The sequence below is a fragment of the Zingiber officinale genome, chromosome 1A (genome assembly GCF_018446385.1).
Source record: "Zingiber officinale cultivar Zhangliang chromosome 1A, Zo_v1.1, whole genome shotgun sequence".
Classification (NCBI taxonomy): Eukaryota; Viridiplantae; Streptophyta; class Magnoliopsida; order Zingiberales; family Zingiberaceae; genus Zingiber; species Zingiber officinale.
The window spans coordinates 944972-969874 of record NC_055987.1 but is presented as its reverse complement, the minus strand read 5'-3'; the positions used below and the strand labels follow the sequence as shown (position 1 = coordinate 969874).

The 24903-nt window shown below is 40.4% G+C and overlaps 1 protein-coding gene across 1 annotated transcript; it reads left to right on the top strand.

Moving 5' to 3' along the window:
• The first annotated feature begins 442 nt into the window (after positions 1-442).
• On the top strand, positions 443-24151 carry LOC122014811 (PITH domain-containing protein At3g04780-like). The gene is made up of 6 exons (XM_042571250.1): positions 443-853; positions 22627-22675; positions 22795-22852; positions 22986-23032; positions 23137-23214; positions 23878-24151. The coding sequence occupies exons 2-6, from the start codon at positions 22665-22667 to the stop codon at positions 23924-23926; spliced, it is 243 nt and encodes an 80-aa protein (XP_042427184.1). The 5' UTR covers positions 443-853; positions 22627-22664; the 3' UTR covers positions 23927-24151.
• The last annotated feature ends 752 nt before the right edge of the window (positions 24152-24903 follow it).

Here is a 24903-nt window from a genome sequence, read left to right as displayed (position 1 = left end):
ATCTAAAGGGGGTACTTATTAGTAGTCAAGAAGTCAAAGAATGTTCTTTGGACTTAGATGGTCAGACACTTGTGATGGATCTACAGGTGTGGGAAAAAGGTGGGGTTTGACATCATACTAAGCTTAGAGTGGATGGCTATAAAACATGCCATTTGTGGTTTAGCGTGGTTAGGTCGTAAATTTGGGGACCAAATTTTTATTAGTGGGAGAGAATGTAAAATACGACAACAAAATAATAATTAAAAATATAAGGTTTAATAGACAAATAATCTTATTAAAATTTTTAGGAATTTTCGGGGATTTATTTGGAGCTCGTATGAATTTAATCAGAGAGAGCGCATTAATGGGTTTAAGAAAAGCCTGTTTGGAATACCCGAAGATGGGAATTGATTGAGGAATTGGTCTAGGATTTGATGGAATATCCCTAAGTTATAAATTTTCCCCGACCGAACCCTTCCTCCTAAAAAAAAAACCCCTCACGCGGCCAATTCTTCTCGTGCCGAATCCTCTCCCCCGAGCCTCACCTCACGACGCCGTTGAGCCCCTCTACCCCTACCCGAAACCCCTTTCCTTCTCCTCTACTTCCGACCCTTTCCTTTACCTCTTCTTCTCACGTGATAGGAGCAGACTACGCCCCTCTTTGCCGCGGGACGCTACCACACCGAACGCCTTCTCGCACCAACCCCTCACCGGTGCCCTAGTTGTTCTTGACATCGATTCCTTTTTCCTCTTTCTGCTCGCGTCGCCTCGGTGGCCACAGCCAACACCGACAGCCAGCCAGCCTTCCATCGTCGCTGCCCTCTACTCAGACTCATCATCGCAGCAGAAGCATTCTTGGTAGCTGTCGGTAGAGGTGAGTTGGATTCCTGTGGATCTGGATTCTTGTTCTGTATTATTGTTGGAACCTTGTTTTGGCATAGAGTTCAGGACGATTTTGAGATATCAAGCATAGGGTTATTAGGTTGCAAGTTTTGTAGGTGTATATGATTTGAAATTTTGTTACCCTATTGTATGATTTAATTGAGGATTCTGATTTTGGATTTCTGTTGATAGTAGGATTGATCGGGCATGCTTTCAATTGTTTCTTTAGAACGTTTAAACTGTGCGTGCTCCAAATGAATATATGAGTGCATGTCAGACCCCATATATTCAATATTTTGCTCCAATAATTGTACCTTCTTGTGTCTGTCAAATTGTACGACTTACCATCAGGAGACAAGTTCTATTTCTTTTCTTTTATTTTCTCCACGGAAAATTTATTGTATGATTTCCCTGTAGACTAGTTCCAAATAGTGTATAATTTTCTAAATTTATCCTTTGGATATCCCAATGTCAATATTTTAAATTTCTCTATAAAAAAAAGTTTTTTTTTTACCTAAATCATTTGGCACTTTCTATGCTCTGTCATTTACATAGCATAAACTAATATACAAATCAGCTGCATTATATAAATTACAAATTTATGTCATATTTAATTGCATCTCAAGTTAAACCTTTCAAACTTAAATAAATCAGCTGCATTATAAAATTACAAACCTATGTCATATTTGACTGCATCTTAAGTTTATCAATTTAAACTTTTCAAATGTTGAAAAATATAGTTCCAAGATTTAAATCTTGCTATAAATTATTTTATAAATTAATTTGTCATTTAAAAAACTCGAGTATTATTGGAGAAAAATATATGGTGAGAAGTTAATCCATCAAATCGATCAACTCGATCAACTCGATCATATTGATCCAAATCGAATCAAAAAAAAAATAAATCTGTTGGATATAAGATCGAATGTAGGGTCCTGATATTATATTATCTGATTTAATAGAGTGCATGTAGAACGCCAAATATTGATTATTTTGATCCAATAATTGTACAGATAGGTGGAAAAGATGGATGAGTGCATGTCAGACCTCATATATTCAATATTTTGCTCCAATAATAATACCTTCTTGTGTCTGTCAAATTGTACGACTTACCATTAGGAGACCAAGTTATATTCCTTTTCTTTTATTTTCTCCACGGAAAATTTATGGTATGATTTCCTTATAGACTAGTTTCAAATAGTGTATTATTTTCTAAATTGATCCTTTGGATATCCCAATGTCAATATTTTAAGTTTCTCTATAAAAAAAAGTTTTTTTTTACCTAAATCATTTGGCACTTTTATGCTCTGTCATTTACATAGCATAAACTAATATACAAATCAGCTGCATTATATAAATTACAAATTTATGTCATATTTAATTGCATCTCAAGTTAAACCTTTCAAACTTAAATAAATCAGTTGCATTATAAAATTACAAACCTATGTCATATTTGACTGCATCTTAAGTTTATCAATTTAAACTTTTCAAATGTTGAAAAATATAGTTCCAAGATTTAAATCTTGCTATAAATTATTTTATAAATTAATTTGTCATTTAAAAAACTCGAGTTTTATTGGAGAAAAATATACGGTGAGAAGTCAATCCATCAAATCGATCAACCCGATCAACTCGCTCATACCGATCTAAATCGATTCGAAAAAAAATAAACCCGCTGGATATAGGACCGGATGTAGGATCCTGATATTGTATTATCTGATTTAATAGAATCGGATAGTTTTTTACCATAATAACCGAATCAACTTGATCCGCGATCACCCCTAATCAAAATAATATCTCACTTATACTAATAAAATGTTCACAAACGTCGTGCAGATTTAGAGATCAGTAGAGGAAAATTAATGTATTAATGATTCGAGTGTAAGTTAAAAAGAGCGGCGTAGCGTGGAAGGACTCGTTCTCATCTCATGTCTCCTCCATTAATCCACAATCTCCTTCTTCACCTCACTGTTTCATATCTCATAACTTCGTAATAAACACATATATTAACCGTAATAATGTGAATGATCCATTAATTACCTTATTTATTTAATTAAATACAATAAATTATTCATAAAAAGATGCTACATATTGTACAACTATTGTTGATTAACTCCTACAATGTATAATGTATAATGAGTAATGAGTAATGTCTATTATCATTTTAAAATATTTTATTATTTTTGTTATATTTATATTTTATATTTGATTGGATATAGGATCAGATATCCAAATAATCGGCAAATTGTCAGATATACATAAGAATCGTCGGATATAGGGTCAGATGTAGAGTTATGACATTACTAATAAAATGGACAAAGTAGTTCAATTCAATTAGAAGTCCAAAATAATTTTTTTTATGATCCGGTTACTGTTGATCCCCGGGTAACTTCTGGAGTATGCAAACTGATCGTCGAGGCTAGTGTTCGACACTATCTCCGTAAACGATATTGCTCCGCTACGGTGCTTAACGGATTGTTGCAATTCGTTCCCAAGATACAACGACGACGAACGTCTCGGAATCGTAACACTCCGACTTCCGAGACCAGCGAACCTTCTAGTAGACTTCTTGGACTCTTGAATGCACAAGATGAGATGAATGCTTGAGGAAGAGAAGAGAGGATTGAGTGAATTGAGTGAATTTTCCATCATCTGGAGGGTTCTATTTATACTGAATGAAGAGGTTGATTGTCCTTTGGGTGAGTGGATGTGTTCCTTGGGCTGGATCGATCTAGATCATCCATTACGAAGGTTGTAACCCTTCACCAGCCCAATCTCATCCATCAAGATCGAGGTTGTGACCCTCGGATCCACTTTAATCATCGGCCATCGGATGCGGATCCATTGATTCGATGCTTGGATCAAGTCTCATCAGCCGTCGGATCGTTACTCTGCGATCCAACGCTCTAGATCGCGTCCTGGCGATCCATCATACCTATTGATGGATCCATTGATTCGATGCTCGATCAAGTTTCAGGCCGTCGGATCGTTACTCTTTGCGATCCAGCGCTCTGGATCGCGTCATGGCGATCCATCATACCTGTTGATCAACGTTGATCAGCGGTAGCCATCCATTCCCTAAGTCGCGATCCGATCATCTCCCTTTACCCGAGGATGCTGCGTAGGTGTTGCCACGTCGGTCGAGGCGACCGTCACGAGTGCCGTGTGCTGATGTCACGGGCATAAATTTAAGCTCCTCACGACGATGCGTGAAGTGAAATCTTCTGGCGCCCATTCTTGCGCGTCTTGCGTCTTGCGTGGCGGTGGCGGGCTCGCGGTCGACACACCTTGCCACTGGGCTAAGGGTAACTTGTCCTTTTATTTTTGTGTTAACTCCATTAACACATCTTCATTAATAAGTAGAAATACATATCGGAAATTTCCGATGTGGGACTATTCTCCCATACACTTTATTAATGAATAATAAATGTTATTTTGGTCGACTTTAAACATTAATTTCTCATTCACCCTTAATCGGTTTTGAGCAAATTAATAGTCTACGCGAATCGTAGATTTCAATTTTAAGTCAATTACGACTTTCAACAATTGATGGCTTCCTTCCTCTAAATCGTTTTGGTCCTTTAAGGCCCCAATATCCAACATCCCATGAATGAAATTAATGCGATGCGTGTATGCGTCTGACATTTCAAGAGTCCATCGATAAGTCAACTGCGTCGGAGAGGTAGCTTGTGGCTTTGAACCTTCCGTAGTGAAATCTATCGAGTATACTAGGTCATGCGATGAGCGTGATGTCTTGAGCGCTCATTTGTTGGTGTATCTTGAGACAATAACACCAGCGAGATCTATCTCACTACTTTAGGTTCTCGTGGTTGGTTCCGTTTCGCCATGGATACCATCTTGGATTCATGAGTGTTTTCATTGAAGCGGCCTGTCTTCACATATAGGTGACACTTCTATCAAGAGTATCCTACCACACTCCACCTTATCAGGTATAGAAGTCACTAAAAGCATAAGCTTAACCTCACTACATGAGGTAGGACAGCACAAATTCATCCTAGGATTGGGATAGAAATAAACTATCTAATGTGCTGGACCACAACTTCTGTAACTTCGTTGTCCCATTGAACCAAGATCTTGGGATCTCCAGTCAACAAGGTTGGGTTACCGCTACAGTCGTTTTTAGTTGTAGATTTTTAATCTCATTCCTCTTGATGAGCAGTATACTTGATCTCGACTCAACCCCTTCGTTAGAGGATCGCCAAATTATCTTTGGACTTAACATAGTCGATTGCAATCACTCCATTCGAGATCAACTGCCTAATGGTATTATGTCTACGGCGTATATGTTGTGACTTCCCATTATACATATTACTCTGTGCCCTTCCAATCGCCGATTGACTATCACAGTGGATTAGTACGGCAGGCACAGGTTTCACCCAGCTAGGAATATCTTCCAGAAATTCCGCAGCCATTCAGCTTCCTCAGCTGCTTTGTCTAGTGCTATAAACTCGGATTCCATAGTTGACCGAGCAATGCAAGTCTGCTTAGTGGATTTCCAAGATACTGCTCCCCCACCGATCGTGAATACATATCCACTAGTGGATTTGGAGTCTTTTGTATCTGATATCCAATTAGCATCACAATATCCTTCCAACACAGCGGGATATTTTCCATAATGTAATCCATAGTTCATAGTATATTTCAAATATCTGAGAACTCGCATCAATGCTTTCCAATGGGTGTCGTTTGGATTACTCGTAAAACGACTCAGTTTGTTGACCGTACAGGCAATATCCGGGCGTGTGCAGTTTGTGAGATACATCAAACTGCCTATTATCCGAGAATATTCCAACTGCGATATGGTCTCACCATGGTTTTTCGCTAAGTATTGACTTAGATCCATAGGTGTTTTCACTGTAGAGAGATCGTACGCATTGAATATTTTCAATACAGATTCTACATAATGGGATTGTGTTAAAACTATCCCTTCTGATATCCTGAGAATTTTAATTCCCAATATAACATCTGCTTGACCCATATCTTTCATATCAAAATTTCTGGTCAACATTTTCTTTGTAGTCATGATTACATCATGATTACTGCCCATTATTAGCATGTCGTCTACGTATAGACAGACAATTACCTTCAGGTGTGTTTTTGACATAAATGCATTTGTCACATTCATTTATTCTGAATTCGACAACATTACTTTGTCAAATTTTTCGTGCCATTGTTTAGGCGCTTGCTTAAGTCCGTACAACGACTTAACAAGTCGACACACCTTTTTCTCATTTCCAGGAGCCATGAACCCTTCGGGTTGCTCCATATAAATTTCTTCTTCCAACTCACCATTTAAGAACGCAGTCTTAACATCCATTTGATGTATTTCAAGGTCATACAGTGCTGCAATGGCTATTAGCACTCGTATGGACGTAATCCTTGTCACCGGTGAGTATGTATCAAAGTAATTAAGGCCTTCCTCTTGCTTGTACCCCTTGGCTACAAGTCTGGCCTTATACTTACGTTTTAGTATCCACTTATAACCTAATGGTTTATTACCAGAAGGAAGGTCTACTAATTCCCAAGTATGATTATTCATGATAGACTCAATTTCACTATTGACAGCTTCTTTCCACATTGGAGCATCGGGTCTAGAGAGAGCTTCACTTAATGTTCTTGGTTCCATTTCTGACATGAAAGTCATGAAATCTGGCCCGAACGATTTCTCAACTCTAGCCCGTTTGCTACGACGTGGCTCTTCACTTTGATCGTCAATAGTCCTTTTATAACAGCTAAGTTCGGTAACGTCATTTTTGTTTGAACTTCCGTTGTTATCACTTTCAACGTTTCCCTTTTTATTTGGGAATACGTTTTCAAAGAATATCGCATTTCGAGATTCTATGGTTGTTCCCACATGTATATCAGGAATGTCTGATTTGTGAACTAGGAAACGATATGCACTACTATTATGGGCATATCCGACAAATATCGCATCGAACGTTTTAGGTCCGATCTTTACTTGCTTTGGTTTAGGTACTTCGACCTTTGCCAAGCAGCCCCACACTTTCAGGTATTTGTACGATGACTCGTGGCCTTTCCATAGTTCATATGGAATTTTATCATTTTTCTTATGAGGGATTCTGTTGAGAATGTGATTTGCCAATAATATTGCTTCCCCCCACAAGTTTTGAGGTAAGCCTGAATTTATCAACAAGACATTCATCATTTCTTTTAGTGTCCGATTTTTACGTTCGGCAACACCGTTTGATTGAGGTGAGTAAGGTGCCGTTGTTTGATGGATAATGCATTGTCACAATTCATCAAACGGTGCACCATATTCTCCACCTCTATCGCTTCGAATTATTTTAATTCGTTTGTTAAGTTGGTTTTCAACTTCTGTTTTATAGGTTCTGAACGCCTCTAGGGCTTCGTCTTTACTTCTTAAAAGAAAGACATAACAGAACTTTGTGCAGTCATCGATAAAAGTAATAAAATATTTTTTACCTCTTCTAGTTTGCACAAATTTCAAGTCACATAGATCACTATGTATTAACTCTAGAGGAGTTGTCGTCCTTTCCACCGAATGAAAAGGTAGTTTCGTCATTTTCGCTTCCACGCACACTTCACATTTGAGTGTTCCGTCAACATTGACGTTTGGTAATAAATTTAATTTGACGAGACGTTTGAGAGTATTATTATTCACATGTCCGAGTCGATCATGCCATAAATTAAAACACTCAACAACATAGCTGGAAGCATTTATTTTATTACCATCAAAATTTTGGAGTACAGGCATTACAACCATTTTGAATAGACCCTTTTCTAGGTACCCCTTTCCTACGAAGACACCATTCTTCGTAAGTACAAAGTTGTCTGACTGGAACACTAGCCTAAATCCGGCCTTGACCAATGCCGCTCCAGAAACTAGGTTCTTACTGATGTCGGGAACATGGAGTACATCAATGCGTGTTAGCTCCTTTCCGGACGTCATCTTCAGAACAACCTTTCCGAGTCCAATAATTGGCGACGTCGTGGAATTACCCATATAGAGCTTCCTGCCATTTATCGGAGTATACTTGGAGAACATCGCCTTATCGGAACAGATATGACGAGTTGCTCCAGTATCAATGAACCACTGCTTCGGGTTGGTATCCACCAAGTTGGCTTCAAATACAACCGCAGTGAGATCCAAGTCCTCAAGAGAGGTTGCGACATGATTCGCAGCATCCTTTGGCCCCTTGGTTGGCTTCTTTGGGCGTCTGCAGTCCTTTGATAGGTGTCCTGCCTTTCCACAGTTGTAGTAGGAGCCTTTGAACTTCTTTGTTTTAGCCTTCTTTTTGAACTGCTTCGGCTTTTTGGCGTTCGGCTCGACCAGGTTGGACATTTCGTCTATAGTCCGCTTGGTTCCTCTGGAGTCGGATAACTTTCGATTATCCTCCTCTATTCGTAGCCTCAGGATCAGGTCTTGCAGCCCTATTTCCTTTTGCTTGTGCTTTAGGTAATTCTTGAAATCCTTCCATGACGGAGGGAGCTTCTCAATTACCGCAGCAACTGCGAATGTCTTCGGCGTCCAGATCATGCAATATTAATTGCATATCTTGGACTTGAGATGAGACGCTGAGTCCACCATCTTGAAATCCAAAAACCGACCGACGATAAATTTCTTCAATCCAGCATTTTCGGTCTTGTATTTCTTCTCAAGGGATTCCCACAAAGATTTCGCCGTCTCCAGAGAACAATATACGTTATATAACGTGTTGTCCAAGACGTTGAGTATATAATTGCGGCACAGAAAATCTCCGTGAGACCACGCATCGCTAGCAGCCTTACTACCTTACGTAGCGGCTGGCGTGTCTTCGTGCAAAAACCGTACAAGGTTTAGCGTTGTTAGATAAAACAGCATCTTCTGCTGCCATCTTTTGAAGTCGGTTCCGGTGAATTTCTCCGGCTTTTCTCCGTGCGGAATGGTTATCGGAATGGCGGTCGGAACGACGGGCGGAACGTCCGTTGGAATGTCGTTGGTATCCATATCAGTTTGCATGGAATATCGTTTACGACTGTTGATCCCCGGGTAGCTTCTGGAGTATGCAAACTGATCGTCGAGGCTAGTGTTCGACACTATCTCCGTAAACGATATTGCTCCGCTACGGTGCTTAACGGATTGTTGCAATTTGTTCCCAAGATACAACGACGACGAACGTCTCGGAATCGTAGCACTCCGACTTCTGAGACCAGCGAACCTTCTAGTAGACTTCTTGGACTCTTGAATGCACAAGATGAGATGAATGCTTGAGGAAGAGAAGAGAGGATTGAGTGAATTGAGTGAATTTTCCATCATCTGGAGGGTTCTATTTATACTGAATGAAGAGGTTGAGTGTCCTTTGGGTGAGTGGATGTGTTCCTTGGGCTGGATCGATCTAGATCATCCATTCTGAAGGGTTGTAACCCTTCACCAAGCCCACTTCAATCTCATCCATCAGATCTGAGGAGTTGTGACCCTCAGATCCCGCCTATTGTCATCAGCCATCGGATCTGGATCCATTGATTCGATGCTTCAGATCAAGCCTCATCCCAGGCCGTCAGATCGTTACTCTTTGCGATCCAACGCTCTAGATCGCATCACAAGCGATCCATCATATCTATTTGATCAACGTTGATCAACGGTAGCCATCCATTCCCTAAGTCAACTGTCCAGTCATCTCCCTTTGCCCACGAGGATGCTGCGAAGTGCAAAGTGCGCCTACAAAGCGCCCATTGCGCACGTGGCGGGTGGCGGGCTCACAGGTGCGAGCACCTGCTCGCCCTGGGCTAAGGAGTAACCTGTCTTTTTATTTTTTGTGTTAACTCCATTAACACATCTTCATTAATAAGTAGAGAATACATATCGAGAATTTCCGATGTGGGACTATTCTCCCATGCACTTTATTAATGAATAATAAATGTTATTTTGGGCTGACTTTAAACATTAATTTCTCATTCACCCTTAATCGGTTTTGAGCAAATTAATAGTCTAAATCTATCTACGCGAATCGTAGATTTCAATTTTGAAGTCAATTACGACTTTCAACAATTGATGGCTTCCTTCCTCTAAATCGTTTTGGTCCATTTAAGGCCCCAATATCCAACAATTATAATGTATAAAATGATTTTTTTTATTCTTAACAAAGGGGTATCCAATAACATTTATAATCTCAATTAAAAAAAATTATTTTAAATTTATAAATGAAGTCCTTTATTTAATTTGACAAATCATCCTCCGTGATTTTACCAAATTACAACTCTCATTATTGTTATATATTAATCAGAATTGAATTTGAAACTTCTCCAAAACTTATTCGTATAGATTTTTACTAGTAAAAATTTCCATTGAAAAAATTAACTTATTTATATTTCTCTGCATCTAAAATAATTATTATAGAGATGCATCTTATTTTGATATTTAGAATAGGGAGTACCTACTGTGCTTCGCCTATCTAGTGTCAACTTTTCCTCTCTAGCTTAGAAAATTAACTCCACCTTAGAAAATTTTACTTTGTTAAATATAATATTGTACATATGTAGCATCCTACCAATCTATTTCTAGACTACTATATAGGAGAAAAATCATAGATGACTACTAACCATTAGTATAAGTGGCTAAGGTATGGGAGAAAACATATTTGACACATTAAGTTTTGACCCTAAGACCTCATGTGACAACACCCTATACCTTAACTACCGCACCATCCCAAGGGGACAATATAATATTGCACATAGGACATAGAAAGGATGGAGGAATGCATCTAAGAGCTCACATATTGATTATTTTGCTTTTGATCATGCCCGAAAATTGGAAAGATGACTAACTGAGAACGTGACTCCGATATTGACTAAACGAAGACTCCTCACTGTCTTGCATGTCAAAAGGAGAGTTAGCAATCGAACCAAGGAAGAGATCTCGATGCATGCCCTTCGATGCTCAAGTCACTGATCGAGTCGAGTAGATGAGTAATGACATTTATAGTAGCAAATGAGCATGTATAATTGTGTAGCATCACTTAACTATGCCTGTAGATGGAAATCACTCTTTATAATGTTACTGTTATGTATTTGCATGAATTTCGAAGTACTTCCAAAAAAAGACAAGCCATAAAGAGACTCTAACACCCTTTTCCAAAATGGACTTGCCGTTGGAAGCTACTTAGAATACCATACTGGATCCCCTGTACAAAAATTTGTACAAGCACAGTACTATTCCTAGCTACCTATGTGATAAAACTATACTCTCCTCATCTTTCAACTCAAACAGATAGCAACAATAATAAAAATAAATAGCAGAAATAGAAGAGAGACAGACTTTTAACTTGGTTACAACCTTGGGGGTTGTTAATCCAAGGCGGTCAGAAAATGCACTAGTAGAGTCTCCTTCATTGTAGGCGGAGAAGCCTTTTTTACACACTTAGAGCGCTCTCTAGTTGCTAGGAATGAATACAGAGTTGGTTACTGAGCTGATTTATAATTCCTAGCTCTATGGGCCTTTATATAGCCTCATAAAAATCTATCTTGAAGGTTTAAGACGCCTCCAATAGAGGTCCAAGGCACCTCCAACGAGTGTGTGGATAAAACTTTATCCGAAAGCTAAACGACCAGTTTGGCTAGGTCTGAGGCGCCTTCAACTGACATTAAAGGCGCCTTCAAGGTGAAGGCGCCTTCAATGCCTAATGAAGGCGCCTCCATCAGTGCAGTGACTCTAGCTGCTCATTTTCGTTTGCTTCCGAAGCTTCGTTCTTTTGGGTGATTCCGGCCAACCGGAATAGGGCTCATCCGAACCCAATTCCCGGCCTTCTCCTCGAGCAGCCTTTCTCCCCGGCTTAACGTCCCTCGAACGCTACACACGTTCTTCACGCCCACCGGTGTACTCTTCCGCAGCTCTCTCGTCCTTCGGACGCACCGAGCCCATCGACTCCCTTCCTGTGCCGTCCTTCTCGCTAGCTGCGTCTTCCGCTCGACTTCCTACCCTCCTAAGCTCCTGCACACTCAAACACAGGATCAAACACAAAGTAGGACCTAACCAACTTGGTTGATCACATCAAAACGACCACGAGGTTCAACAATCTCCCCTATTTTAATATGCATCAACCAAGTTCAAGTTAGGGTATAAATAGACAAACAGTAATTTTAAAGAAAATTACTAAACTAACATCTTAAGCATAAATTTGTAATAAATAAAATTGCAACTAATTAATTAAGAGTTAAGCAGAGTTTTTCAAAAATATTTTTAAATTTAAAAAAATTCTCTCCCCTTGAACTGTCGACTCTTCTTCCAGCTGATGGTTAGCCATTAGTGCTAACCCAGACGACTTCTACATCTGATTCAGAAGAAGACGAATCTGACCAAGTGACCTTCAGGTTCTTGTGCTTGGAGGATTCTGGTTTCTAGTACTTTGTCTTTTCCTTCTCTTTCTCCTTTTTCTTTAATTTTGGGCAGTCATCTTTGATGTGTCCTTCGTTGCAGTTGTAACAACAAACTGTTCTTTTTCTTTGCTGATGCCTCTTTGTCTGCGATCTAAATTTATTAGAATTAAAAAACTTATTGAAACGCTTTACCAGTAGTGCCGCTTCCGATTGGTCGATTGAGGCTTCGGAGTCAGAGTCATTTGATCTTGCCTTTAGGGCAATGTTCTGACTAGTCTTCACTACTCCACTGGGCTCTGCAACTCGAGATTCGTAAAGTTTAAAAGTTGAAAATAAATTTTCTAAAGTAATTACCTCAAAGTCCTTAGAGATGTAGTACGCATCTACTAAGGGCGCCCATTCTGGAGTTTTGGGGAAGGCGTTGAGCGCGTACCGGATCGAGCCCCGATTTGATACTTGTTCTCCAAGATTGCTTAGTTGAGTTATTAGCTCCTTAATTCTTGCTTGGAGTTGCGCTACCTTCTCGTCGCTGTTCATCTGAAGGCTCGTTAACTGGGTCCGGAGGACGTTGTGCCTCGCTAGCTTAGCTTCCGAGGTACCTTCGTGAAGTTCTAGGAATTTGTCCCAGAGGTCTTTAGTGAAATCGTAGTTCCCGATCCGACTTACCTCTTGGGGCGGTAGCACGCTGAGTAGGTGGAATTCTGCTTTTCCGTTGGCCACGAATTCTGCCTGCTCATTCTTTGACCAGTTGAAATCTTCTTTGTCTTTTGGAACTACATAGCCATATTTCATGATTAAACAAATATCAAATTCTGTCTTGAAAAATACCTCCATCCGTCGTTTCCACGTCGCGAAGTCTCCGTCAAACTTCGGGGGATGAATATTCGCTCTGGCCATCGTCTTGATCGCTGTACTTTAGTCGGCGGTTAGTCCTTCTGAGGCGGTCTGGCTCTGATACCAATTGTTGGTGCAACGGAGGCCGACAAGAGGGGGGTAAATTGCCTGAAAAAATAAAAACTATACCCTCCTCGACTTCAACTCAAACATATAGCAACAATAATAAAAATAAATAGCAGAAATAGAAGAGAGACAGACTTTTAACTTGGTTACAACCCAGGGGTTTGTTAATCCAAGGTGGTCGAAAATCGCACTAGCAGAGTCTCCTTCATCGTAGGCGGAGAAACCTTTTTTATAAACTTAGAACGCTCACTAGTTGCTAGGAATGAATACATAGTTGGTTACTGAGTTGATTTATAATTCTTAGCTCCAGGGGCCTTTATATAGCCTTTGAAAAATCTAACTCGAAGGTCTAAGGCGCCTCCAATAGAGGTCTAAGGCGCCTCCAACGAGTGTGTAGATAAAACTTTATACGAAAGCTAAACGACCAATTTGGCCAAGTCCGAGGCACCTTCAACTGGCATTGAAGGCGCCTTCAATGCCTAATGAAGGCGCCCCCATCAGTGCAGTGACTCCAGCTGCTCATTTTCGTTTGCTTCCGAAGCTTCGTTCTTTTGGGTGATTCCGGCCAATCGGAATAGGGCTCACCCGAACCCAATTCCCGGCCTTCTCCTCGAGCAGCCTTCCTCCCCGACTTAACGTCCCTCAAACGCCGCGCACGTTCTTCTCGCCCACCGGTGTACTCTTCTGCAGCTCTCTCGTCCTTCGGACGCACCGAACCCGTCGGCTCCCTTCCCGTGTTGTCCTTCTCGCTAGCTGCGTCTTCCGCTCGACTTCCTGCGCTCCTAAGCTCCTGCACACTCAGACACAGTGATCAAACACAAAGCAGGACCTAACCAATTTGGTTGATCACATCAAAACAACCACGGGGTTCAACAATCTCCCCCTTTTTGATGTGCATCAACCCAAGTTCAATTTAGGGTAAAAATAGACAAACAGTAATTTTAAAGAAAATTACTAAACTAACATCTTAAGCATAAATTTGCAATAAATAAAATTGCAACTAATTAATTAAGAGTGAAGCAGAATTTTTCAAAAATATTTTTAAATTTTAAAAAATTCTCTGCCTTTGAACTTGTACTTTTCTCTCCCCCTTTGATCACAGTAAAAAACGGGGTAATAATTCCTAAGTCAAAATTAATTTTTAGAATTTTCCAAAAAATGTTTGAAAACTTTCAAAGCATTATTTAATTCTAGTTTTAATGCTTTTTCAGAAAGTTAATTAAACATTTTATTTCAATATTTCAGCTTCTAGGTCGTGGAGAGGCACTAGGTCTTCTTGGTTATTGGAGCAATAACCACTTCCTTAGACAAAGCTTCATAAAGAAATTTTAACGTTTAATTTTTCTTCTGAAAGCCTAAAAAAATTTTAATCTAACAAGGATTTTGGAATCCAGTATAGATTCCTTCCTACTGGGGTATTCAGAAATTTAGGAGGTACATAATTTCTGGGGACTTTCCTAAGTTGCGCCTGATGTTTTCTAATATACCAATTCAATTTTCCATAAATTCTTAATTTTGATTTTGGAAATTTATTTAAGCATGCATCATTATTCTTCAATTTCTCAATTTCAACTTTTAATTTTTCATTTTCTAATTTTAGATTATCATACATTTCTAGTGGACATGCTTTTGCTAGGTTCAATTTCAATTTAGCATTTTCTTTTTCTAATTTGAATACGTCTTTACAAAGAGACTTAATAAATTGAAATGATTGGGTAGGGTTAGATTGCATACCTGACTTACCTGACTCGGTGATGCTCCCCTTTCATTATCGCTTTCTTCGTCTGAAGTTCCTTCCCCTTCATCTATGCTCATTTCTGAGCTTGACTCTTCTTCCAGCTGATGGTTAGCCATTAGTGTTAACCCAGAGAAGGCTTCTATGTCTGATTCGGAAGAAGACGAATCTGACCAAGTGGCCTTCAGGTTCTTGTGCTTGAAGGATTCTGGTTTCTTGTACTCTGTCTTTTCCTTCTCTTTCTCCTTTTTCTTTAATTTTGGGCAGTCATCTTTGATGTACCCTTCTTCGTTGCAATTGTAACTGTTGGTGCAACCTTAGGTCAAGGTTGACCTGGGTGACCCGACTCGAGTTGACCTGACTCGAGGTATATTTTGATGTTTAACAAGAATAGAGAAGTTGTATTTTGGTGTTTGACAAGAATAGAGAAGTTGTATTTTGATGTTTGACAAGAATAGGAACTTGGGGGATTGTGGGTGCAACCTTTGGTCAAGATTGACCTGGTTGACCCGACTTGAGTTGACCTGATTCGAGAAAAGTCCAAGTATGGAGACTTGGCACGGAAAGGTCCAAGCAGGGAGCTTGGCACGGGAAAAGTCCAAGTATGGAGACTTGACACGGAAAAGTCCAAGCAGGGAGCTTGGCACGGGAAAAGTCCAAGCAGGGAGCTTGGCACGGGAAAAGTCCAAGCAGGGAGCTTGTCACAGGGAAAAGTCCAAGTATGGAAGCTTGGCACGGGAAAAGTCCAAGCAGGGAGCTTGGCACGGGAAAAGTCCAAGCAGGGAGCTTGTCACAGGGAAAAGTCCAAGTATGGAAGCTTGGCATGGGAGGTCGGAGAGGGCTCGGTAGCTCGTTCTCTGGACTGGATGGAGTCGGAGAGGGCTCGGTAGCTCGTTCTCCGGACTAGGTCAGAGAGGGCTCGGTAGCTCGTTCTCTGGACCGGACGTGGAAGTCGGAGAGGGCTCGGTAGCTCGTTCTCTGGACTAGGTCAAAGAGGGCTCGGTAGCTCGTTCTCTGGACTAGACGTGGAAGTCGGAGAGGGTTCGGTAGCTCGTTCTCCGGACTAGGTCAGAGAGGGCTCGGTAGCTCGTTCTCTAGATCAGGAAGGCTTTAGGGTTTAAGGTTGGGAAATTGGATCGGTCTGACCGATCCGGTGATCTATGGGTATCGGATCGATCTGGCGGCCGATCCAAGATCTGTGATTCTCCTTGTGGGTCATCGATCGGTCGGTGACCGATCGGTAACAAACAGATTGGGAAAAGGAATAGGAGGATCGGTGCGTGGACCGATCCACCTGATCGGTCCACAGACCGATCGGGGCTCTGCAACCAACTCTGTGAGAGTTGGGATCGTTCTGGGGACCGATCAGATCCGTCCTGGATCGATCGGGGTGGAGCCTGATCGGTCCAGGTCTAGCCGTGAGTCAACGGCTAGATTTCTGTGTCTTCTTCTTCACAGGTTCATATAAAACAAGAGGTGGAGGGCCTCTACAGTAAGGTTGACTTCTTCTTACTCCTGCGATCTGAGCTTTGTTGAGCTCTCCACTGCTGAAGCTTCGTGTGAGCTTCCCTCGGCTGGACTCCAACTGATCAGTTGCTGCTGTTGTTGGCATCCGTGAAGTGGTTGCTTCATCACCAGTCGACGAGAAGGCAAGCAAACTAGTGTTTTTATATTCATATTGTTCTTGGCTTCTTGCTTTATCTTTATACTCCGATCTTGCTGTTGCAAGAGAGATTGTGGCGAGGTTTCTCCACCCAGAAGGAGTTTTTATTAGCCGGTTTTTCAGGGTCTCATCCACCGACGGATTGATAGGATTCGTCCACCTTACGGACACATTGTGGAGTAGGAGTATCATATCCGAACCTCGTTATATCGTCGCGTTTGAGGTTTGATATTCTCCTGTTTCGTTTCTATCTTTTATTTCCGCTGCGCTAACTAAAATTGTAGGAAGAAACGTGAATTTGGGGTCGGCTATTCACACCCCCCCCTCTCTAGCCGCGTCCGAAGATCCTAACAGTAACAACGAACTGTTCTTTTTCTTTGCTGATGCCTCTTTGTCTGCGATCTAAATTTATTAGAATTAAAAAACTTATTGAAACGCTTTACCAATAGTGCCGCTTCCGATTGGTCGATTGAGGCTTCGGAGTCAGAGTCATTTGATTTTGTCATTAGGGCAATGTTCTGACTAGTATTCACTACTCCACTGGGCTCTGCAACTCGAGATTCGTCAAGTTCAAAAGTTGAAAATAATATTTCTAAACTAATTACCTCGAAGTCCTTAGAGATGTAGTATGCATCTACTAAGGACGCCTATTCTGGAGTTCTGGGGAAGGCGTTGAGCGCGTAGTGGATCGAGTCCCGGTTTGATACTTATTCTCCAAGATTGCTTAGTTGAGTTATTAGCTCCTTAATTCTTGCTTGGAGTTGTGCTACCTTCTCGCCGTTGTTCATCCGAAGGTTCGTTAACTACGTCCGGAGGATGTCGCGCCTCGCTAGCATAGCTTCCGAGGTACCTCCGTGAAGCTCTAGGAATTTGTCCCAGAGGTCTTTAGCGGAATCGTAGCTCCCGATCCGACTTACCTCCTGGGGCGGTAGCACGCTGAGTAGGTGGAATTCCGCCTTTTTGTTGGCCACGAATTCTGCCTGCTCCTTTGTCCAGTTGAAATCTTCTTTGTCTTTTGGAACTACATAGCCATATTTCATGATTAAAAAAATATCAAATTCTGTCTTAAAAAATACCTCCATCCGGCGTTTCCATGTCGCGAAGTCTCCGTCGAACTTCGGGGGATGAATATTCGCTCCGGCCATCATCTTGATCGTTGTGTTTCAGTCAGCGGTTAGTCCTTCTGAGGCGGTCTGGCTCTGATATTAATTGTTGGTGCAGCGGAGGCCGACAAGAGGGGGTGAATTGCCTGAAAAAATAAAAACTATACCCTCCTCGTCTTTCAACTCAAACAGATAGCAACAATAATAAAAATAAATAGCAGAAATAGAAGAGAGACAGACTTTTAACTTGGTTACAACCCAGGGTGTTGTTAATCCAAGGTGGTCGGAAATCGCACTAGTAGAGTCTCCTTCATTGTAGGCGGAGAAGCATTTTTTACACACTTAGAGCACTCACTAGTTGCTAGGAATGAATACAGAGTTGGTTACTAAGTTGATTTATAATTCCTTACTCCAGGGGATTTTATATAGCCTCTGAAAAATCTATCTCGAAGGTCTAAGGCGTCTCCAATAGAGGTCCAAGGCGCCTCCAACGAGTGTGTGAATAAAACTTTATTTGAAAGCTAAACGACTAATTTGGCCAGGTCCGAGGCGCCTTCAATTGGCATTGAAGGCGCCTTCAAGGTGAAGGCGCCTTCAATGCCTAATGAAGGCGCCTTCAAGGTGAAGGCGCCTTCAATGCCTAATGAAGGCGCCTCCATCAGTGCAGTGACTCCAGCTGCTCATTTTCGTTTGCTTCCGAAGCTTCGTTCTTTTGGGTGATTCCGGCCAACCGGAATCTTCACGCCCACCGGTGTACTCTTCCGCAGCTCTCTCGTCCTTCGGACGCACCGAGCCCGTTGACTCCCTTCCTGTGCCGTCCTTCTCGCTAGCTGCGTCTTTCGCTCGACTTCCTACCCTCCTAAGCTCCTGCACACTCAGACACAGGATCAAACACAAAGCAGGACTTAACCAACTTGGTTGATCACATCAAAACGACCACGAGGTTCAACAATCTCCCCCATTTTAATATGCATCAACCAAGTTCAAGTTAGGGTATAAATAGACAAACAATAATTTTAAAGAAAATTACTAAACTAACATCTTAAGCATAAATTTGTAATAAATAAAATTACAACTAATTACTTAAGAGTTAAGCAGAATTTTTCAAAAATATTTTTAAATTTTAAAAAATTCTCTCCCCTTGAACTTGTAATTTTCTCTCCCCCTTTGATCACAGTAAAAAACGGGGTAATAATTCCTAAGTCAAAATTAATTTTTAGAATTTTCCAAAAAATGTTTGAAAACTTTCAAAGCATTATTTAATTCTAGTTTTAATGCTTTTTCAGAAAGTTAATTAAACATTTTATTTCAATATTTCAGCTTCCAGGTCGTGGAGAGGCACTAGGCCTTCTTGGTTATTGGAGCAACAACCACTTCCTTAGACAAAGCTTCATAAAGAAATTTTAACGTTTAATTTTTCTTCTGAAAGCCTAAAAAAATTTTAATCTAACAAGGATTTTGGAATCTAGTATAGATTCCTTCCTATTGGATTATTCAAAAATTTAGGAGGTACATAATTTCGGGGGACTTTCCTAAGTTGCCCCTGATGTTTTCTAATATACCAATTCAATTTTCCATAAATTCTTAATTTTGATTTTGGAAATTTATTTAAGCATGCATCATTATTCTTCAATTTCTCAATTTCAACTTTTAATTTTCTAATTTTAGATTATCATACATTTCTAGTGAACATACTTTTGCTAGATTCAATTTCAATTCAGCATTTTTTTTTCTAATTTGAATAAGTCTTTAGAAAGAGACTTAAATTGAAACGATTGAGTAGGGGTTAGATTGCATACCTGACTTATCTGACTCGGTGATGCTCCCCCTTCATCGTCGTTTTCTTCGTCTGAAGTTCCTCCCCCTTCATCTATGCTCATTTCTGAGCTTGACTCTTCTTCCAGCTGATGGTTAGCCATTAGTGCTAACCCAGAGAAGGCTTCTACGTTTGATTCGGAAGAAGACGAATCTGACCAAGTGACCTTCAGGTTCTTGTGCTTGGAGGATTCTGGTTTCTTGTACTCTGTCTTTTCCTTCTCTTTCTCCTTTTTCTTTAATTTTGGGCAGTCATCTTTGATGTACCCTTCTTCGTTGCAGTTGTAACAACGAACTGTTCTTTTTCTTTGCTGACGCCTCTTTGTCTGCGATCTAAATTTATTAGAATTAAAAAATTTATTGAAACGCTTTACCAGTAGTGCCGCTTCCGATTGGTCGATTGAGGCTTCGGAGTCAGAGTCATTTGATTTTGTCTTTAGGGTAATGTTCTGACTAGTCTTCACTACTCTACTGGGCTCTGCAACTCGAGATTCATGAAGTTCAAAAGTTGAAAATAAATTTTTTAAAGTAATTACCTCGAAGTTCTTAGAGATGTAGTACGCATCTACTAAGGACGTCTATTCTGGAGTTCTAAAGAAGGCGTTGAGCGCGTAGCGGATCGAGTCCCAATTTGATACTTATTCTCCAAGATTGCTTAGTTGAGTTATTAGCTCCTTAATTCTTGCTTGGAGTTGCGCTACATTCTCGCCGTTGTTCATCCGAAGGTTCGTTAACTACGTCGGAGGATGTCGCGCCTTGCTAGCATAGCTTCCGAGGTACCTTCGTGAAGCTCTAGGAATCTGTCCCAGATGTCTTTAGCGGAATCGTAGCTCCCGATCCGACTTACCTCCTGGGGCGGCAGCACACTGAGTAGGTGGAATTCCGCCTTTTTGTTGGCCACGAATTCTGCCTGCTCCTTCTTTGTCCAGTTGAAATCTTCTTTGTCTTTTGGAACTACATAGCCATATTTCATGATTAAACAAATATCAAATTCTGTCTTGAAAAATACCTCCATTCGACGTTTCTACGTCGCGAAGTCTCCTTCGAACTTTGGGGGATGAATATTCGATCCGGCTATTGTCTTGATCGTTGTGCTTCAGTCGGCGGTTAGTCCTTCTGAGGCGGTCTGGCTCTGATACCAATTGTTGGTGCAGCGGAGGCCGGCAAGAGGGGGGTGAATTGCCTGAAAAAATAAAAACTATACCCTCCTCGTCTTTCAACTCAAACAGATAGCAACAATAATAAAAATAAATAGCAGAAATAGAAGAGAGACAGACTTTTAACTTGGTTACAACCCAGGGGGTTGTTAATCCAAGGCGGTCGGAAATCGCACTAGCTAAGTCTCCTTCACTGTAGGCGGAGAAGCCTTTTTTACACACTTAGAGCACTCACTAGTTGCTAGGAATGAATACAGAGTTGGTTACTGAGTTGATTTATAATTCCTAACTCCAGGGGACTTTATATAGCCTCTGAAAAATCTACCTCGAAGGTCTAAGACGCCTCCAATAGAGGTCCAAGGCGCCTCCAACGAGTGTGTGGATAAAACTTTATCCGAAAGCTAAACAGTCAATTTGGCCAGGTTCGAGGCGCCTTCAACTGGCATTGAAGGCGCCTTCAAGGTGAAGGCGCCTTCAATGCCTAATGAAGGCGCCTCCATCAGTGCAGTGACTCCAGCTGCTCATTTTCGTTTGCTTCCGAAGCTTCGTTCTTTTGGGTGATTTCGGCCAACCGGAATAGGGCTCATCCGAACCCAATTCCCGGCCTTCTCCTCGAGCAGCCTTTCTCCCCGGTTTAACGTTCCTCGAACGCCACGCACGTTCTTCACGCCCACCGGTGTACTCTTCCGCAGCTCTCTCGTCCTTCGGACGCACCGAGCCCGTCGACTCCCTTCCCGTATCGTCCTTCTCGCTAGTTGCGTCTTCCGCTCGACTTCCTGCGCTTCTAAGTTCCTGCACACTCAGACACAGGGATCAAACACAAAACAGAACCTAACCAATTTGGTTGATCACATCAAAACAACCACGGGGTTCAACAAACAATGTGAAATTGGAGAAAAATATAGTTTAGTAATAAGGTTCGTTGTATGTAAAAATAGCTTTTCTTTGTAGTTACCATGATAGGAATAGGCAACGTTTCTCTTCAAATGGTGTTTGCTGGAATAGTAATTTTGCATTATTTTGTGGCTTGTGTGGATTAAGATTACATTGCAAATGCCAAGGAGAAAATAGTGTGGATTTATCCATAGGAACCAAATTCAATTTTCTCTGTTCCAATATGTGTGTTTTGTTTGCATGTTTTTAAAAATACATGAATAGGCAACACTTTACAAATAGTACTTGCTGCTTAGTTGTTTTACATGTTTTTTATGACTTATGTAGATTAAGATTAAATTGTAAAAGGCGAGGAGAAGATATTGTTTGATTTATCCGTATGAACCAAACTCAATTTTTTTCTTGTTCCAGTACATGTTTTGTGTGCATGATTTTTTAAAATTTTCACAAGGGGTTTTAACCCATGAGCTCTTCAATTTGAGGCTTGTTTAATACTAAAATCCAGATTTACTGTTTGAGCTACATTACTGTTGGAACTAAGTTCCTTATTCATTGCAAAGCTTATTGTTGAGATTGAGATGATAATCCTTGCATCAAATCTGAGGCTTTCACATTGCTTCAGTTGTTTAGTACCCCTTACAAGTTACACCCTGTAAGAGTGCGAGTAGGCAATTCGTATGACCTGTACTGTAAAAACTATCTTCACATACTCATTATTGTTGCATGAGCTATTCTTGTTTAGTTATATTTTTTATAGGAGTCATCATGCTTCTTTTTATAATTGTGTCACTGTTTATATCCCATTGTGTTAATATAGATACCTTTTTTTAAATTACTTAGTAAATGACAAGGCATCTTTATAATTCTTACTAGATAATAATGCAGTCCATTTCTTTTTCCAAAATACAATTGTGCAATGTATGTCATCACATGTTTCATCTGTGGGATCCATGTTTCACAATGTCAATGCAAGAGAAGTTAACTATAGGTTCACATGTTATAAATGCAGTACTTCTTGTGTTGATTTCTTTTTTCCTTTTGAACTTTCTGTTGATATGGCAAAACTCTTCTCTTAATTATCAGGTCCTAGGACAGTAAAACTCTTTGCAAACAAAGAGCATATGGGCTTCAGGTATAGTATAGCTGCTAGATATCCTTGTTATTAAGATTACAAATTTCCCAAAGAAAACATTTTTTTAGAATTTTCCCTATATCGCTACACACTTTGTTTAACACTTGATAATTTTGCAGTAATGTTAATGATTATCCACCAAGCGACTCTCTTAGTTTATCACCCGACGATCTAAAGGTGAAGTACCTATGCTTTCTTGCTATTTTTTCTATGCCTTTTTTTTTTTTTGTTAATCTGTAGATTTTGCAGCTACATTGCTTTTACTGCATGTATGTTTAATAGTCATGCTTCATATGTGTCGAAATTTCAGGGGAAGCCAGTCACATTGAAGTACGTCAAGTTTCAAAATGTTCGCAGGTAAATGCTTTGTACAAAAGTATATAAAATTTTATTTTACTACAACATTCTTCAAATATGCAAGTAAATGTATGTATGGACTGATTTATACAATATTTCACCAGCTTAACTATTTTTATCGAGGACAACCATGGTGGTGGTGATATCTCAAAAGTTCAGAAGATTTTACTCCATGGAACAACGTGAGTGTCCATGTCATATTTGCATAAATTTTATTCCTAGATGACCTAACTTCTGGTTCAATCATTGACATTGTGGAAACATTAATAGAATAATTAAATTGTAGATCTTTTGACCGATAAAAACTCACATTGTCTTCTTTTGTTTGTCCTGTTAAACCTTATTTGTCTCATCCAAAGTCGATTTTCTGTCTTACTAGTTGCAATTATGCTATGGGCAGACCTCATTTTTCTTCCTGCATCAACCTTGAACTGTATTAAAAGTAGAATCCTTTTTAGATTAGGATTACTTCTTAGTTTAGCAGCCATACATTGTGACCAAATCATTGCTGAAGATTTTTTGCCCACATGGTAGACAGGTAGAGGCTCTAGGTCATATTTGATGGCCTGTTCATTGAGACTCCCAGCAAAAATTCAACTTACAGGCTTCAATGTCAATTATAGCTGGCATACTGTGCAGCATTTTTGAACATGCTTAAATTCTAGTCGATATAGCAATATATCATCTTCGTTGAAGTTTCTGATACTACTACTTCTCCACGGCCAGTTATTGATTGGATCATACATGTCTAGGCTCCCATTTTATTATTCAGGAAAGTTTTATACTTTAGAAAATTGTTTGCATCACAAAGACTGATCTGGTTCTTTTGTTTTGGTCGTCTGCAGGGTGGATACAACCAATATGAAAGACTTGAAAAAGATAGAAGATCATTAATAAAAGATCTGCATTTCCAACCAATGACATGCAAAAGATGAACAACGCTCTGTACCCAAAAGGAATATCATGAAATTGAACGAGTGTCTATCTTGTAGGTTCTGCAGAATGCTTTGCCCTCTTGCTTTTGGTAATCCTCCATGACTATCTGGGACAATTGATTTTATTTGCCGTATGGTGGAACATCATTAACGATAGTAAATTTGGTGTCACAATTTGAGAGGAGATTTTGCTCCCTTTCTTGTGATGGTACCGGTGCTGCCATTGGTGTTTCGTTGTGACAATTGATTACTCGGCATGAGTTTGGCTCTGAATTAAATATAAGTTGCTTAAGCTATCCAGGCACTTCTGTGCGGAATTTCAGGTCGACATATGGTGCATTTTTGTGGTTGTAACAAGTGTAGTAAACTGACCCGTAACTCGAGCACTCGTAAACAACTGGTTTGGCACATCGCTTTAGCTTATGAATCCACCATCGAGCTATGCAATTATACTTCAAGATTAACACAATGTTTATATATTGACCCCGTGGGTCATCCGAGCCGGTATGGGACGGGAGTTGCTACAATAAGGCCGCCGGGTCGAAACTCAGTGGCAGCGGGGGAATAAATCCCCTATCCCTGTATCCCACCCGGTCCGTCCCATACTAGCTCGGGTGCTATGATTTACCTCCCTCACGGTGGCCGTGGGTCCGGTCGGTGGGGGCCCTGGGGGCGAGGGCTTCGCCTTTTGCTACAATTATACTTCAAGATCGCCACGCAGGTATGTGGTGTGGAGCATTATTTTTCAAGGCACGCACGATGGCCAGAAACCATTACGGCCTTGTTTTGTTTCTGAAACTCTTTTATTCCCAGTGTTTACCTCTAATAAAATAGATATAAAATTTTCTAAGAAAAAAAATTTTCGTTGACTTGTTGATAAATTTTTTAATTTTTTCACATTCTCCAACTTAGGCACTCCGTTAACCCTTCAATCTT

Excerpts from the sequence above, each read along its gene's own strand:
- LOC122014811 (XM_042571250.1), top strand. Across the intron at positions 22,853-22,985 it reads TATCACCCGACGATCTAAAG|GGGAAGCCAGTCACATTGAA; the intron begins GTGAAGTACCTA and ends TCGAAATTTCAG. Across the intron at positions 23,033-23,136 it reads AAGTTTCAAAATGTTCGCAG|CTTAACTATTTTTATCGAGG; the intron begins GTAAATGCTTTG and ends ATATTTCACCAG.